General features: G+C 36.9%; 1 protein-coding gene across 1 annotated transcript in view; it reads left to right on the top strand.

Annotated features, from left to right (window-relative positions):
- The window catches only part of THSD7B (thrombospondin type 1 domain containing 7B), a 786,243-nt gene that overhangs the window by 557,439 nt on the left and 211,947 nt on the right, over window positions 1-16,857 (top strand). Inside the window, exon 14 of the mRNA XM_068543998.1 lies at window positions 15,985-16,160. Within this exon, the coding sequence (XP_068400099.1) occupies window positions 15,985-16,160 (176 nt within the window). The remainder of the gene's footprint in view (window positions 1-15,984; window positions 16,161-16,857) is intronic.

The following is a 16,857-nucleotide window of genomic DNA, read 5'->3' as shown; positions in this document are numbered from 1 at the left end:
AAAAACTATCAGTATCAGCTGTATCTACCCCTCCCCACAAAGTTCCTTATCCTCATATCTAAGACTATTAAGTCCCAGGAACTTCATTCCAGATTTCTCATCAGTAGTCATATTCCTTTCCACTCATATCATCTATGTAAGTAGCAATCAATTAATTTTACAAGCTTGACAGGTTTTTCTTGGATATTGGAGCCATACTTGGGGAAAGTTAGGGTTAAAATCTTAGCTTTTTGAATGTATGCTGTGTGTCAGGCACTCTGCCAGGGGCTTTTCTTTTATTTTTTATAACATCTGTTTAACAGCAATAAAATCTCAAGGCCCACACAGCTCACTCTCGATATGGTATCTCATTGGAAGAAACTAAAATATTTAAAATCTTTTCAGACTCTTGACATGATACAAAGGAGTGGGACAATGGGTCACCATGCACAGGGATCTTAAGTACACTGTTTTTTCCCATTGCTGTCCCACAAAATGTCCCCTGCTGGGCTTTGAGCAGGACAAAAATAACAACAGTTATCTTGAAGGTCATTGTAATAGTTTTCTATGTCCTTGTATTTTATGTCTCAAGTTGAACTAAAGCACTTTATCATGTATGTCCTAGGGAAATTTTCTCTGTGGAGTGCCCCATCAAACAGATGTAGTATTAGGCTATTTTTAATGTCAAAGAATGAGGACAGACTGAAGTAACCTCAGGTATTAGGGCCCGTTGCTGGCTACATGGGGAGCTAAGGGAGCAAAAAGAACCTTCTCCATCTTGGGAGGGAACACGGTGGTTCCTGGCTCTGCTCCCCACGGTATGACTCTCTCATTCTTGTGACTGTGCCTTGGGTCTCCTGAGTCTTTCTTGACAGCCTAGACTGAGCTGCTACGTGCTCTCGTCTTCAGTCCGTGCACATCCCTCTTTTATTTTTAATTTGGTTTCATAATTTCCCCTATTACTCTATATCTCCAATCCTATTAGCTTCCCTCATATTTTATTTATAACCTTCCAATCCTCTCTGCATCTGCTTGTATTAAAGCCTTTGTATTCCTGAAGTATAAACATAATTATTTAGCTTGTGTTTTAATGTATATTCAGAGTATATATCCATCTTCTTTTTTCACCTTTATTGGAATATAATCGACAAAAGTCGTATATAGTTAAGGTATACAACTTGATGTTTTGATCTACATTGTGAAATAATCCCCATAATCGAGAGAGCTAACATGTACTTCACCTCACATAGTTACCATTTCTTGTGTGTATGGTAAGAGCAATTGAGGTCTACCCGCTTAGCAAATTTCAAGTATATAATGCAGTATTGTTAACTACCATGCTGTACGTTAGATCTCCAGAACTTATTCATCTTGTACAAATGAAACTTTGTACCTTTTGGCCAGCATCTCCCTATTGCTCCCACACCCCCCAACCTCTGACAACGACCGTTCTACTCTGTGGTTTTATGAGTTCAACTATTGTAGATTCCCCATATAAGTGAAATCATGCAGTATTTTTCTTTCTGTGTCTGGCTTATTTCACTTAGCATAATGTCTTCCAAGTTCATCCATGTTATCACAAATGGCAGGATTTCCTTCATAAGGCTGAGTGATGTTTCATTGTATGTATATACCACATTTTCTTTATCTATTCATCCATGGACAGACAGATTGTTTCCATATCTCAGCTACTGTGAATAATGCTGCAGTGAACATGGGAGTATAGATAGCTCTTTGAGACATTGATTTAATTTCCTTTGAATATATACCTGGTAGTGGGATTGCTGAATCACAGGGTAGTGCTATTTTATTTCTTTGGTTTTTCCCTGATAAATAATTATAGCTAACATTTATTGAACATTTACAGCAGGCTGTACCTGTCTCTAAATGTTCTCTATTAACTCCTTTTATTCTTATATCAACAGTCTAAATTAGATATTAGTTTTATTACTATGTTAAGGAAATCAAGGAGTAGAGAGGTAAAGGAGCTTCTATAAGCTTGCTCAACTAGGAATGTCAGAGCTTGTTTTCTCATCCAGGCAATATGGTTCCAGAGTGTGTCTCTCAATTAATATATTCACTACCTCTGTTCATTCCGCTGTATGTAGATTTATTGATTCTTTTGCAGGCACTGCATAGTATTCTATCTTTTACACATATTTATCATTTTATATTTCTTTTCCAATAGTGATAAATTATCCATGCTTCATTCCAGTCTTAGCCAATCAACTAATGATGTGAACAGCCCTATTATGGCACCTGCACTACAGTATGATCATTAGGTAGCTAGTAAGATAGTATAATTTACCAGAAAAACAAAACAAGAACATTAACAAAATAAGGAGGATAGTATAAGTATAATTTACCAGAAAAACAAAACAAGAACATTAACAAAATAAGGAGGAATATGTCAAAATGATAATAGTTGAGAGCGTTTGAAATCTAAGAATGTTTTCTTCCTCCAACTCTTTCTTCTCTTTGCTTTCCAGTTCTGTACCTCTACATTTAGAATTGTACTGTTGACAACCCTCAGATTTTGAGTCTCATATATGAAATCAGAGCTAGAGCCAAATTTTTAGGTGTGTGGTCTTTACATTGTGTCCCTGAAGTTTTGCTTAATCTAGGTATGGGTTGGTTTCACCTGATTATTTCCAACAGCTCCAAAACAAAACTTCACACCTTAAAATACCTTAGCTGGTACTATCTCAATTCTCTTAAATGATAAGACTTGAGGATTTTATCTCACCTCTTTTTCTGAATCATCTTTTGGGGCATTAGAAGGATGAGTGCAGTGCATTTTAACTCCAGATGGAATAATTCAGCACTTTCCTGGACCAGAGTTATATTCTAAAGATACACAGCCATAGTCTCTGTTTATATGATGATGATTGTAAAGACATCCATATAAAGCTAAGATGGTTGTGTACAGCATGAAATAAAACAGAAGAAGCTGTTTTCCGTGTTTCCTGAATTATATCTCTACTTTTTGAAATTATTACCACATGTTGAACATTGTAAATGTACAGAGTTTCATAATGGAGAGACATGGAAGCAACAGTTTATGGAAGTCCCTCTAAGTCATTTCAAGAGGTAGGACTTTAATATAGGAGTAGGATGGGGAACTCAGAAGGAGGAACATGATTGGTTAGGACTGGAGATGGTAATGAGTTCAATGTGTTTTTCTTTAAAGTCTTGTTAACGTTGCCTCAATCTCTAGTGGCCTTCAAGCTCTGTTTGTTCAATATTTTACATATGCCTGTTACAATTAGCATGGGACTATTGACATGTACCAAAAGATAATCATTACCTATTCTATTTATTTGATCAGCAAATAGACAAAAATTCACATGCGCACTCTCCCCATCCCTCTATGCAATAGAGGTCTGGGTCTTGATGTGAAAGCAGCATTCTTGCAAAGACTCAAGATGTTGGATCTTCTCCTATAGGGGATTTCTCAAGCTGGGACTGTCTTCCTACCGCCCATCCCCATTTGATGCACTGAAGATGATGTTATACCTTTTTTTTTTTTGCAAATAAGAATAGCAGCAGCAATGGTTAACCCCTTGTTCCAGACCCTCTAATGCACAAAGCAATTCTTTGAAGTAGGTGTAATAATTACCACCATTTTGCAGATTGAAAAGTTGAGGCTTGAAGGGGTTCAGTGGCAGCTGCAAATTAAAACCACTAATAGTAAGTGTCCTGGTTGATTTTGAAATTAATTCTTTCTCATTTTTTAAGCCCATGCCATTATCCACCATGGCACTGTTCCTATCTTATAGAAACTGAGTGCTCACTGTGTGGTCGGCACTGTTTGGTGCTCTCATTTGATCCTCATAATAATCTTATGCAGCGGGTACTATTACTATTACCGTTTTATAAATCAGAGGTTGCAAACATTTTTATGAAGGTCCAGATGATAAATGTTTTCAACTTTGTGGGTCATACTATCTCTGTCACAGCTAGTCACCTCTGCTGTTTCAGTGGAAAAGTCGCCGTAGACAACGCTTAAACAAATGACTGCGACTTTATTCCAACAAAACTGTATTTACAAAAAGAGGCAATTTGGATTTGACCTGCAAGCCACAGGTGGCCAATGTTTGTTATAGATGATGAAAGTGAAGCTTAGAGGATTTAGGTAGCTCTTGTTAAAATGGGGTATGAGCCTAGGAAGGCATGATATCCCATCCATATCTCCTCCAAATTCTCAACCATATGCTACATCATCTTCCTTATCATAGTCTTCATTCCTCTCTCTAGTAGGTTGAATTTTGTCCCCAAAAGATGCGTTAAAGTCCTCCAGTACCTGTGAATGTGACCTTATTTTCAAATAAGGTGTTTGCAGATATAATTAAGTTAGGGAACTTAGCATGAGATCGTCCTGGATTTAGGGTGGGCTCTAAATCCAATGACTGGTGTCCTTTTAAGAGAAAGGAGAGGGAGATTTGAGACACAGAGGGACACAGAGAAGACAACCTTGTGAAGAGAAGACAGCAGTTGGAGGTGCACTCCCACAAGCCAAGGAAGGTCAGGAGCCACCAGAAACTGGAAGGACAAAGAAGGATTTTCTCCCATAGACTTCCAAGGGAACACAGACCTACCAATAGCTTAATTTCATACTTCCAACCTCCAGAACTATGAGAGAATACTTTTCGCCGTTTTAAGCCACCACGTTTGTGACAATTTGTTATGACAGCCCCAGGAAATGAATAAACTCTCTTCTTCTGTCGCTTTTTGTTCTCTCGTCCGAGAGATACTTCTGGTTGCTCTTGAGACTTTTTCCAGGTTTAAAAGGCCCTCTCTCTTTGTGAATTGGAATTATCCACAGTTCCTTGACATGATTACTTTAGCTAGAAGATTGTTGCCTATTTCAATTTCAGAAAATTAATTAAAATTAAACATCTCCCCCTCCCCTGCCTCTTCTTTTGTTCATTTAGCAGTTATATCATTAAATATAATTAAATAAAATCATAAGTTATCCGTTTGTCTTCAGAAGACAAGAGAAGCCTAAATGTAAATCTCTGGATTGGCTGATGCACAATCCATTAGGAAACAAATTTATTGGTAAGTGAAACAAATTCACCATTATCAGCAGCATGCGGTATAAATCAAGGCTGAGAGTCCTATTTAATTTTACACCTTGGTGATATTTCAGAGGGTTTTTTTTTTTTTTTTACAGTAACTTGCAAGGAGTTAATGTGCTGTGAATTCATTCCAGTACATTGATTTCTGCATTAGCTCAGTGAAAGATGCAGTTCTTTGGTGAAAGCAAACTTTTGGAGGTAAATTTGCTTGGTCATGTAATCCATAATTCAGAATTTATAATAACTTATTTCGTTGTTCATGAATACAAATTATTGTCTGGATAACCCAACATTCCAACAGATAAAAAATAATTGGAGTTTCGGGACTTCCCTGGTGGTTCAGTGGTTAAGACTCTGTGCTCCCAATGCAGGGGGCATGGGTTCAATCCCTGGTGGGGGAACTAAGATCCCGCATGCTGCATGGTGTGGCCAAAAAAATAAAATATAAATAAATAAATAAAACTGAATCACTTTGCTGTACACCTGAAGCTAACACAACATTGGTAATCAACTATACTCCAATATAAAATAAAAAGTTTTAAAAAAAGAATATGGCTTCTACATAAAAATGTAAGGTATAAGGACTAATGTACTGACCAAGAAGACTAGATTTAATATTTAAAAAAAAAAAAAAATTGGAGTTTCATCGTGCAGTTTGTTCCATGCACACCTTATCACTTGATGAGCTTTGTTCTGTGCTCCAGGGCTTGGGGGAGGTTGTCTCTGAATGGAGGATGCCTTCATCTACCTCTTTCTAGGTATTCTTGCCGTTGTAGGTATTTTTGATGTCTTTTGTTGCCACCTTTAGGAATTATGTTTAAATGCTGGTGTTGTAATATTCAGGGTACTGATGGCAATAGAACTCCATCCACACAATGAGGCTTAAACTTCAGGACCTGTCTCTTGCATGGGTGTCTTCTAAGGTGGAGCTTTCTAGATAGATTCCTCCTGGCTCCCTTCATGTGATGAGTAGGGGGAGCCCTGACTGGCAGGTCTCTGTATCTTCCACCTTTTCCTACAATACAAGAGGCCTCGCTTTATATTGGAATTATGAATTGGGTTTTTGCTTTGCTTTAATTGGGGGAGAAATACTTAGTTTAGAAATTTAAATGATCATCTAAGAGACTGCAGCGGACGGCAAAGGCATATTTTATCTGAAGAGGCCTGACTACTTGGTTCTAGCCAATGGTTGACAGGCTAGAATGAGGACCCAGTGTTCCCAGATCCTCCACTTTTTCAAGAGAAGCCAGAAATCTTTATTTTCATACAAAATCTCCCAATATTGAACTTTTGGTCTCAAAATAAATATATAAACAAGAAAGTAAATAAGCAGGTAGATAATAAATCCATTTTATTCCAATATAATGTCTGGATTCAGGTCAGAGCTTCCTCTAGGGACCTTTGAGATGGAGCAAAAGGACAAACACTTTTCTTCTAAGTGCATATATTTCTGAATCCCATGGGATACTTAGAAGTATCTATCTACTCATAAACTGGCCATTGCTGGTTGTTAGAATTAGTTATATTTAACCTGTCTTAACAGGAAATGAAGCTGCTATTTAAAGAGCTGGTTCATTGGTCATTTTGAATAGTCCGTTTTATTTAGACAGTATATTAGCCATGCGTACATCAGAGCTAGTTAATTATAAGTAATATTCTATCATGTTTCATTATGTTGTTCTTTAACAATATATAATAATACATATTACATTTAATATATATTTATATATAATATTTTTATATTTTATATTTATATATATTTATAAATTATATATATATGTATATAATTACACTTAGTGGTCTTTTAGCCTAAGGTTTAGCCATTTGTTACTTCACATGTGAATTTTCCAGTCATCTCTTGAGAAGGTGCCCTGTTCTCATGCTGTCTTTTCTTCAATCCAATAGCACACCTGAATTAATGATCAGAATTCTTAACTTTCTAAGCCCTGCAGCATGACTTCCCAATGTGGCTCCACCCGACAGCCAATTTTTTACTTCTCCCCAACCTCAATTCCTGTACAGAAGATTCCTCTGTTGACTTGTGAACATTTGGGGTTCATGCTCATCTTCTTAATTTAATTTGTAGGGTCTCTCCTGCCTAGATTGCCTTCTGCATGTCTATCGTTTTATCATAATTCTGCCATGCTTTAGAGATTATTTATTTTAAGTTAGGCCATGATCTATTTAGAGTTGTACTTTTGAACCGTTAATATGGCAGCTGATCAGACATGGAATGGATTTGAAGAGACTGGAGACCTGGAGTCCAGTTAAGGGGCCATTATAATAGTCCAGGTGAGAGATAATGAGCATCTGGCCTTGGCTGGTGGCAGCAGACTTGGAAAGACAGAGATGGACTCAAAACACAACTGATTTACTGATCCAATACAGAATCACTCATTTTGTCATTGTTATCCTAGCCTTTAATTTACGTGGAAATAATCTGGCATGAGAAATGGTACCCAAATTTGAAAATTATTACCCTATAATTTTTCTGCTTAAGCATCTTTACAGAATTATATTTTCTATCAATCACTAGCATGAAAAACAGACTAAGAAGAAACATTTTTACCTTGCTATATAGCTTTTAGTAGTGGTAAAATATTAGTATGCCACTTATATTGTATGTTAATTTTTCCACAAACTCCTACTTATTATAACTTTTGACCTTACAGTATTAAAGGGGGTTAAAAAGGACACGTATTATACATTTTTATTTTCACATGAGTAAACTGAACAATGGAGGTTTAATATTTTATTTCAGATCACATAAGGTCAGACCTTGATTTATAATCCATATCACTAGTTTTTTTTTTTAAATAATAAAGTATACATTTTCCTGAAATATATATCTATAGGTTCACCTTTTACAAAGTCACATTCTCATTGGATAGTGCTGCCATTCAGACTGTGCTAACTGCTTGTATAGCTTAATCTTGTTTTCTCAGGACATTATATATAGATTCTCAAAGTACTCTAAATATTTGTTCCACGCGGCTTTTTACTTTGTCTTCTGAAGATACACTTTCCTACTCCAAGGTTGATGCATTAGCGTAAGATAGGTTGTAGTATGGGAACAAATGAAACAAACGACTTCAAAATCTCAGCGGTTGAAAGCCACCAAGATCATTCAGTATCCATGTCCATCCTGCATTGGCTGGGTTTCTTCTTCACTCCAGGATGGGGCAGCCACTATCTGCAACATTTTTGGACCCTGTGGTACAGAGAAAGAAAGAGGGGAGCAAATTACACTCGGGCTCTTAAAGCTGCCACCTAGAAGTGACACACTTCACTTGTGCTCACATTTCATTGGCTAAAGCAAGTAAGAAGATCACACCTAATTTCCAGGGGCAGGGAAGTGTAGTCATACCACGTGTTCAGAAGCAAAACCTAAAATATTTGGAGAACAGCACTGACAACGTGAGGAGAATAGCACTGACTCAGACATGCTCTGAGATCAGCTTTCAGAACTTTGGAAGGAAATATAAAGTATAGAATGTCTGGTGTAATTTAAGTCAAGATTTTCTCAGGGCAAGAAGATATCATGAGAGAACTTAATACAGGCTCTTGCAGCCACAGTTCTACAAATTACCCAGTAATATTGTGTTGTCAGCAATCTGTATCTTTGTAGTGTTTCAAATGCCAAGTTTATTATGTGGTTAAAGCGTTCAGTCACTTTAATTTTAACAGCATTTATTTGCAGTAATGCTAAAAACTGATACATACAGTCCTAATTGAATGGTTCAAATGATTCTGTGTCTAGCATCCCATTTGACCCTAACATCCTTAATATCTTCTAAGAGCAAAATATCTCTTTTGTCTGCCTGGAGGAACCAGACATGAGGCTGTAAATGCTGAAACTCTGTCTATATGAACAGCTGCAGATACCATCTTGATTAAATTGCCTGGACAATTCAATTTAAAAGATCAGTTCTTTATATGATTTGGTTGATTGATTAAATTGACACTGATACATTTAGTTAGAGCAAGTGAACCAGGTTGAGCAATTAGTCAAAAGCCTGTGCAAAATTTGCCAATAAATATTTTCACATGAAATACTTAGAAAATTGAAGCCAGAATCCATTTGTTACCTCAGATTGTTGTATAATTTGTGTATATTATTTGTATCATTTAATTTAAGTCATTTATTATATACCATTTTATTTTTCTTATTTATAAGACTGCTCTCTAGCAAAATATGAATTTCTTTAAGGCCAGGGTTGATTATCTACTTTGTCACTCCAGCACTAAAGAGAACATTCTGAGGTCGTAATAATGATTTTTTTCTACTTGATAGTGAGCTGTGTATCTCCAAGTCTGGATTCAAGTTCCCTTTCTAATTCTGACCGGTCTATAAAATGAAGCTTTTGGCCTTGATGACTTTGAATAGCTCATCATCTAAAAGTTCACCAATAAATTATATTTGTTAATTAAGAAAACTGGTTGACACTTAGATGATTTTTTCTGGTAGATGTAATAAAATTTAATACATAATTATGCTGTGAAATATTTGAGTCTTAAGGAATCCAGGAAACTTTCTCCTTAATGTGACTATTTGAACTTTGTGTAACTTCTCATTCAGCTGTATTCAGGTATCTGATTAGGTTGTGGGTCCCAAATAAGGTATTTTGTTATCTGCAATACCATAACCATCATTTTATAATGGTTAATATTAGAGAGTCTTTGCTGATGCGTTCTTATATATGTAGTAAAGGTATTTTTCTACGAGTAGGGAGTATTTTCAAAAATATTCTTTTTTTAAAAAATTTTATTTATTATTTATTTTTGGCTGTGTTGGGTCTTCGCTTCTGTGCGAGGGCTTTCTCTAGTTGCGGCAAGCGGGGGCCACTCTTCATCGCGGTGCACAGGCCTCTCACTATCGCGGCCTCTCTTGTTGCAGAGCACAGGCTCCAGACACGCAGGCTCAGTAGTTGTGGCTCATGGGCCCAGTTGCTCCGCGGCATGTGGGATCTTCCAAGACCAGGGCTCGAACCCGTGTCCCCTGCATTGGCAGGCGGATTCTCAACCACTGCGCCACCAGGGAAGCCCCTCAAAAATATTCTTTTAATAACTCAAAATTTTAAAGGAAGAGATAATGATAACTAAGGTGCTTTCTAGCTCTCCCCTCTCAGGCCCCACAGAAGCCTAAACAAGGTTGGACCCATCTTTGAAAGACTGTATCTTTGAAAGAATGTAACTGCTGTTCATAAGCGGTATTCCCAGGCCAAAATATAAATTCACCAAAGCAAGCTGGCAACCTTATTGAGTTTGCACTACATAGCCGCACACTAATGGATTGAGATTTTAAATAAATGTTTAACAGTTAGTGTTTCCCTTGAGAACAATGGCAAAGTATTGGTCTAATTTCTCAAATTCTTTCTTGTGACAGTATCAGAACATCTGCCCCCATACTTTCCCCACCTCTCCTAAAGGATATCTACTTTAAACCACTCTGACTTAAGTCATCGGATACTTTTAAGTATAGTACATGTTACTAGATAAATAGTAGAACTAAAATGTATAAATTCAAATAATAAATCTTTAAATATTGACAAATGAAGACATGATATCATTTTGACTCACAAAGTTCTCCCAGATCTTCACTTTGAACTAGGGAAGAGGTGATCAGCTTTTTCTTTATCTTTTCCTGATTTTATTTTTGGTGGTATGTTTTCATTATTTCAGCAAAGTGTCAGTAAATAGAACATTCACTATCTAGGAGGATGTTTGCCATTACTTTACACAGTAGGAAAATATAAGTAAATTAACCTAGGTTATTTCCTCTTAATGTCATCAATATTTCCTTTCACGTCTTCCAAAACAAGATCTTACGGGGGCAGGGGGAGGAGCAGGGGAGCAGGGGCGATGTTAGTACTTGAATGCCAGAGAAAAAAAAATGCACAGCAGGTAATATCCTGGGAAGTGGTTTTATCAATGAGACCACTGTGTTAAGAGAGCAGTGTTTTCACCTACATCTATTGGACCAACCTAGAGAGCAATATTTGAGGGTTATTTATATAGACTGAAGCCAGGTTCCTGGGCTTCAGCCCTATTGGGTGTAAGTCATTCAATAAATTCCTCCAGTTATAACATAGAGACTCTGTTAATGGATTCTATTCAGTTCATCTTCATCTATAATATCAACAGATCCTTTTTGAACACCTATGTACAATGTATATGGCTTACAAAATCACTATGTTGGATGCATTCTTTATTGATAATTCTGTAATGACTACTTCCTACTGAATTTCATATGCATACAGATAACTAAAATAGAACATGAAAGCATCCCCAGGCTAAGTAATATGATGGTCCAAGCAGTGTATTCTGCATATAAATTATAGCGTCAAGTGTTTTCAGTAGGAAAACTGCTTCTTTCATTGCAACTAGGTTTAGATTTCTGAATGTTGCCAGTTCAGCTAGTCTGTGGTATATTGTTTGTAAATGAGCTTTTAAAACATTAGTGAAGTTTCCATAGTCAGGAATTGGAATTCTCTTATGGGAGGTTAACCTTGTAGGTAGTCACATTTGGTCATAGTCTGCTTCCAACAGTTGTAAGTATTAAGTATGTGGGTAGAACTGATCCTTTCCATTATGAGATAGGTATAAGAATATGCAGTTATTAATGGTTCTCACTATGAGCTTTCCTTTGGGGTATACTCTAGCGTGAAAATAACTTTTCTGAAAAATAATTGTCACTGTTGCTTAGACCTGTTGAATTTCAGAATTATTTTATACTCACTGAATTTATGACCTTGACTTTCATAGAGATCCTCTGGGTTTATGTCTTATCATAGGGAATAAAAAGAAAACCAGTATTGCTAAGAGGCTCTCTAATTAAAATCCATCAGTATGCAAGTATATATGAAAATGATTTAAAATCTTATTGAATTAAAAGGCCATCTGATTCAAAATCTGCTTTAAAATAGGATCTAAATAGGCACTCAGTTATTTACAAGTTATTTATATGAAGTCTCCTGAAATTTCATATTTGAAGCATTTACACCATGAGAGTTAATTCTGCTTAATTACTAGTCCTGCTATTTTCATTCAGTAGCAAATGGAATCATTTTCTGACTCAGTTTCTCTGTAAAACTAAGTAATGCCTGTGGCCTATATTTAATCCTATAGTTAGCATTTATTATATACCTAATACTGAATTAACCATCAAAGCTCCTTAGAAAGGACTGTAGAATTGTAACTATGGTAAGCAATAGAGAATTTTAACAATCTCAAATAGACCTTTTTCTTTTTCAACCTTAGAAAGATCCTTCCTGATGACTTAGGTGTTTGATGTACTCTCTCTTGTCAATGAGTATTATTTAGATACTGTAAAGTCATTCTACTATTAATGTAAGAAAAATATACCTATAATATGAGAGAGAGTGAGAGAGCTTGGAAAGATAGCAAGTGGTGAAAATGGGCCTTATATAAGAAAATGAGTGCCTTTTCCATCGTGATATGAAGATAGAAGAAGAATATGGAAATTCATACAGATATATTCATAGGAAATGGAAGGAGTTCTTCTTATTCATTTCTTTCTATTTTTTTCTGGGAAAGAAGAGTTGAGATCTCAAAAGTGTGAAGATAGGTAGAGAAGGTTTGAAAAAGCTGTGATGTGGAATGGGAGTGAGAAGAAAGCTCAGAAGAATCACCAGGCAGTGTGTGGCATTAGCAGTGCCTTAGTCTCCACTTGATGTCCAGCATTCAGAACAGAGCAGGAAAACAGCTGGACCAGTCTAGATCTGAAGTTTTGCCAGACCGGCATGGCAGAAGGAGGAACGGGGCCAGATGGTCTACTTTACCGGCAAGAGAGTAATTGTAGTAACGAAGGCTAAACTGGATAGAGAAAGGGCAGAGTTTTTCCTGAGGAAAGACATAAATATTATTGCAGAAGATGAAGTAGTCTATGTGGAAAGATTTCAAGATATAGGAGGGGGAAGGGCAGGAGGAAAACAAGTTAGGGAGGTGGTTCTTGGACTTGATTACACATTAGAATTCTCTGGGGAATCTTTGAAAACTACCATTGCCTAGGTCCCATCCTCTGAGATTTGGTTAAATTAGTCCATAGTATATCCTGGGCAATGGGAACATATTTTACAGCCAAAGTTGAAAACCCTTGTTTAGAGCCTCTTATAAAGAATCTTACAGTTTTTGCAAAGTGGTTGTCGCTTTATTTTCAAGGCAATGGAGAATCAGCAAAGGGTTTAAAAGGGATAGTGTAAATTATTATGTATTTTAGAAAAGTAACATTTTCCTCAGAGTGACTAACCAATACCAAAAGAGAATGATTAGGAGAAAGGGAGACTAGTGGTGAGAATATTTCAGTGTTCTGGGCCAGAAAGAGTATGATCTTGAACCAAGGATGAACAAAAAGGATTATAGAGTAGGGGACATAGTTGTGATGCTTCAGCATAAGAGCTTATTACACCTATTAATATATGTGTAAAATGATGAAGGCTGGTCTAAGATAACTGTGAGATTTTTTATTTTGGATAATTTGCTAGTTTTCAATTGCTGCATAACAAATTACTGTCGACGTAGCCATTCAAAACATTTATTATCTCACTCTTTCCATGAGTCAAGAGTACAGCCATGGCCTCTCTAAATTCTCTGCTTAAGAGTCTCACCAGGCTATAACCAAGTGAACCAAGAGTCAAGTCTCAGCAGAGGTGTGACTGGGGAAAGCTCCTCTTCCAGTCTCCCTTGGAATTGTTGGCAGAATTCCTCTTCATGCACCTGTAAGGCTGAGACCCCTGTTTTCTTGCTAGCTAACAGCCAAGGGCTGCCCTCAGGCCCTAGAGGCTGCTTGCAGCCCCCTACCCTGTGGCCACACCATAGGCATTTTATAGCATGGCTGTTTGCTTCTTCAAGGCCAGCAGGAGAATTTCTTTCCCCACAAAACAGGCCCAGTCACTCTCTTAAGGGTTTTTACCTGATTCATTCAGGCCCAGCCAGGGTCATCTCCCTTTTGATTAACTCACAGTCAATGATTTGGCATGTTAATAGTATCTGTGCATTCCCTTCCCCTTTGCCACATACCATAACCTAATCATGGGGCTGACTTCCTATCATATTCACAGGTCTTGTCCAAACTCAAAGGGAAGAGATTATGCAGGCATATACAGCAGCGTACAGGAGTCAGATATGTTGCAGTTAATTAAGGTGAGGAATATAAGAGAATTAGAATGTTTCAGGAGGAAACTGGTGGCCTCAGTTTTAGACATGTTGAATTTGGGGGTATTTGGGCACCCAATTAGAGTGGATCAGTAGGTGGCATAGAAATTAGTAAAGAGATGGGAATTGGAAATACATGTTTGGTAGTGATCGGTGGAGGTGACAGTTAATCATCCAGAGAAAGACTGTAGCAAGAAGTGGGCTGAGGACAGGAGCAAGAGCTAGTAAAGCCAGAACATCTGCATCTGTATTTCAACCCACACCTCTTGATTCCAGTCCAATATCTCATATACAACCTTTCACTATTCCTCTTTTTTCTTTTGATAATATCCTGCTCTTCCTAGTCTGTGGTCCACTCTTTGTCCTCCTCCCACCTCTAAGTCACACTACACAGAAGTGAGAATCAAGATCTTTCTTTGTGATATCCAAAGAAGCCATACATATGGCCAGTAGGCACATAAAAATATGCTCAACATCACTAATGATTAGAGAAATGCAAATCAAAACTATAATGAGGTACCACTTCACACTGGTTGGAATGACCATCATTAAAAAGTCTACAAGTAACAAATGCTAGAGAGGGTGTAGAGAAAAGGGAAACCTCCTACACTGTTGGTGGGAACGTAAGTTGGTGCAGTCACTATGGAAAACAGTATGGAGGTTCCTCAAAAAACTAAATGTAAAACTACCATATGATCCAGCAGTCCTACTCCTGGGCATATATATGGAGAAATCCATACTTCGAAAAGATACGTGCACCCCAGTGTTCACTGCAGCACTATTTACAATAGCCAAGACATGGAAACAACCTAAATGTCCATCAACAGATAAATGGATAAAGAAGATGTGGTACATATATACAATAGAATACTACTCAGCCATAAAAAAGAATGAAATAATGCCATTTGCAGCAACATGTATGCAACTAGAGATTTTCATACTAAGTGGAGTACGTCAGAGAAAGACAAATACCATATGGTATCACTTATATGTGGAATCTAAAATATGGCACAAATTAACCTATCTACAATAAAGAAACAGACTCACAGACATAGAGATCAGACTTGTGGTTGCCAAGGGGTGGGGGGAGAGGGATGGACAGGGAGTTTACGGTTGGTAGATGCAAACTATTACATTCAGAATGGATAAACAACAAGGTCCTACTGTATAGCACAGGAAATTGTATCCAATCTCCTGAGATAAACCATAATGGAAAAGAATATTAAAAAAAGAATGTGTATATATATATATATATGTATAACTTAGTCACTTTGCTGTACAACATTGTAAATCAACTATACTTCAATTAAAAAAATAATAAGCTTGCTTTATTTAAAAAAAAGAATCTTTGTGAAAGCCTTGCAGATCACAGGCACTAAGATTGACTCTTTTATGCTCTCTATTCCCAGACAGGGAATTGTAGGTCCAGTGGAGGGAGATGGTGTCACTATTAGCCCTGAGCTGCTTCATTTCTTCTCTTTTCATTTCTTTTTATCAGAAAGCAGGACTTACTGTGCACTTTTCCCTGCTTCCTCAATCCCAGAATTGTCGATGAAGGAAACAGATGGCACAAATTTGGAATGCAGAAATAATCCTATGTATCTGTCTCTGAAATCTTTTGTCTGTTTATTGAAACCTCTGCAGCAGTATTGTTAGGCAGTCTGATCTGTGATAATAGAAACAGAAAGTAAGCTTGATTAGTATATTTTGATCAGACTTTCCTCCATTCTTTTAAATCTTTCTCTTTCAGGTTATATTCAAGAAGAATGTGTCATCCCCTGTCCATTTGATTGCAAGTTAAGTGATTGGTCTAGTTGGGGGTCTTGCAGTTCATCTTGTGTTGGAGTGAGAATTCGATCCAAATGGCTGAAAGAAAAACCGTACAATGGAGGTCGCCCATGTCCCAAATTGGATCTCAAGAATCAGGTAAAGTGCATGAAGCAACAAATACAAAGCTGAAAAAGTATCTCCTTTATTACTTCCTGTTGAAATTGAAGTCATCCTCTTGTTATAAGTAGCACACAGAAAGTTATTGCAAGTTCAGAAGAGTGGATAAGAGGGTAGAAATTAATATAATAGAATTAGGAAGAGAAGCCTTGCCCACTTCTAGGCAATGCCGAGAACGACTTGGTAATATTAGAAATAATAATGTTTACAAAAATTAAATCCAATTGGTTTTTAAATTATCTTGAAATGTCATTTGTTTAATCATGATATTATGAAAGGGGTGTGTGTGTGTGTGTGTGTGTGTGTGTGTGTGTGTGTGTGTCATAATGTTGGGAGAATGTCAGTTACTTTATGGCTATAGATACAATTAGTGGTCTCATCCACATACTCCAAAAATGGTGTTCTAATTTTCCCGCACCTAACTCTTCATACTAATTTTCTTTGTTCCTAATCTTGTCAATGTTTCCACAGCTCTTCATGTCTCTTCTGAGCTATTTCTCTCCCTTTTCCCCCAAGATCAAAGCTGTTTTCATAAATGGAACCCTAAAGGATACTCTTCCATGTAGATATCTAATAAAATTGCCATCCTAAGCAGTCAAAGTTGATTAGAGTATTTCAGTTGGCCTTACCTACATAATGGAGTCTAAGATTTAATTAAGAATTATAATAAAGAACT

This window comes from Eschrichtius robustus, chromosome 5, assembly GCF_028021215.1.
Source record: "Eschrichtius robustus isolate mEscRob2 chromosome 5, mEscRob2.pri, whole genome shotgun sequence".
Classification (NCBI taxonomy): domain Eukaryota; kingdom Metazoa; phylum Chordata; class Mammalia; order Artiodactyla; family Eschrichtiidae; genus Eschrichtius; species Eschrichtius robustus.
The sequence above is the reverse complement of the archived record's forward strand: the minus strand, read 5'-3'. Positions and strand labels throughout refer to the sequence as shown.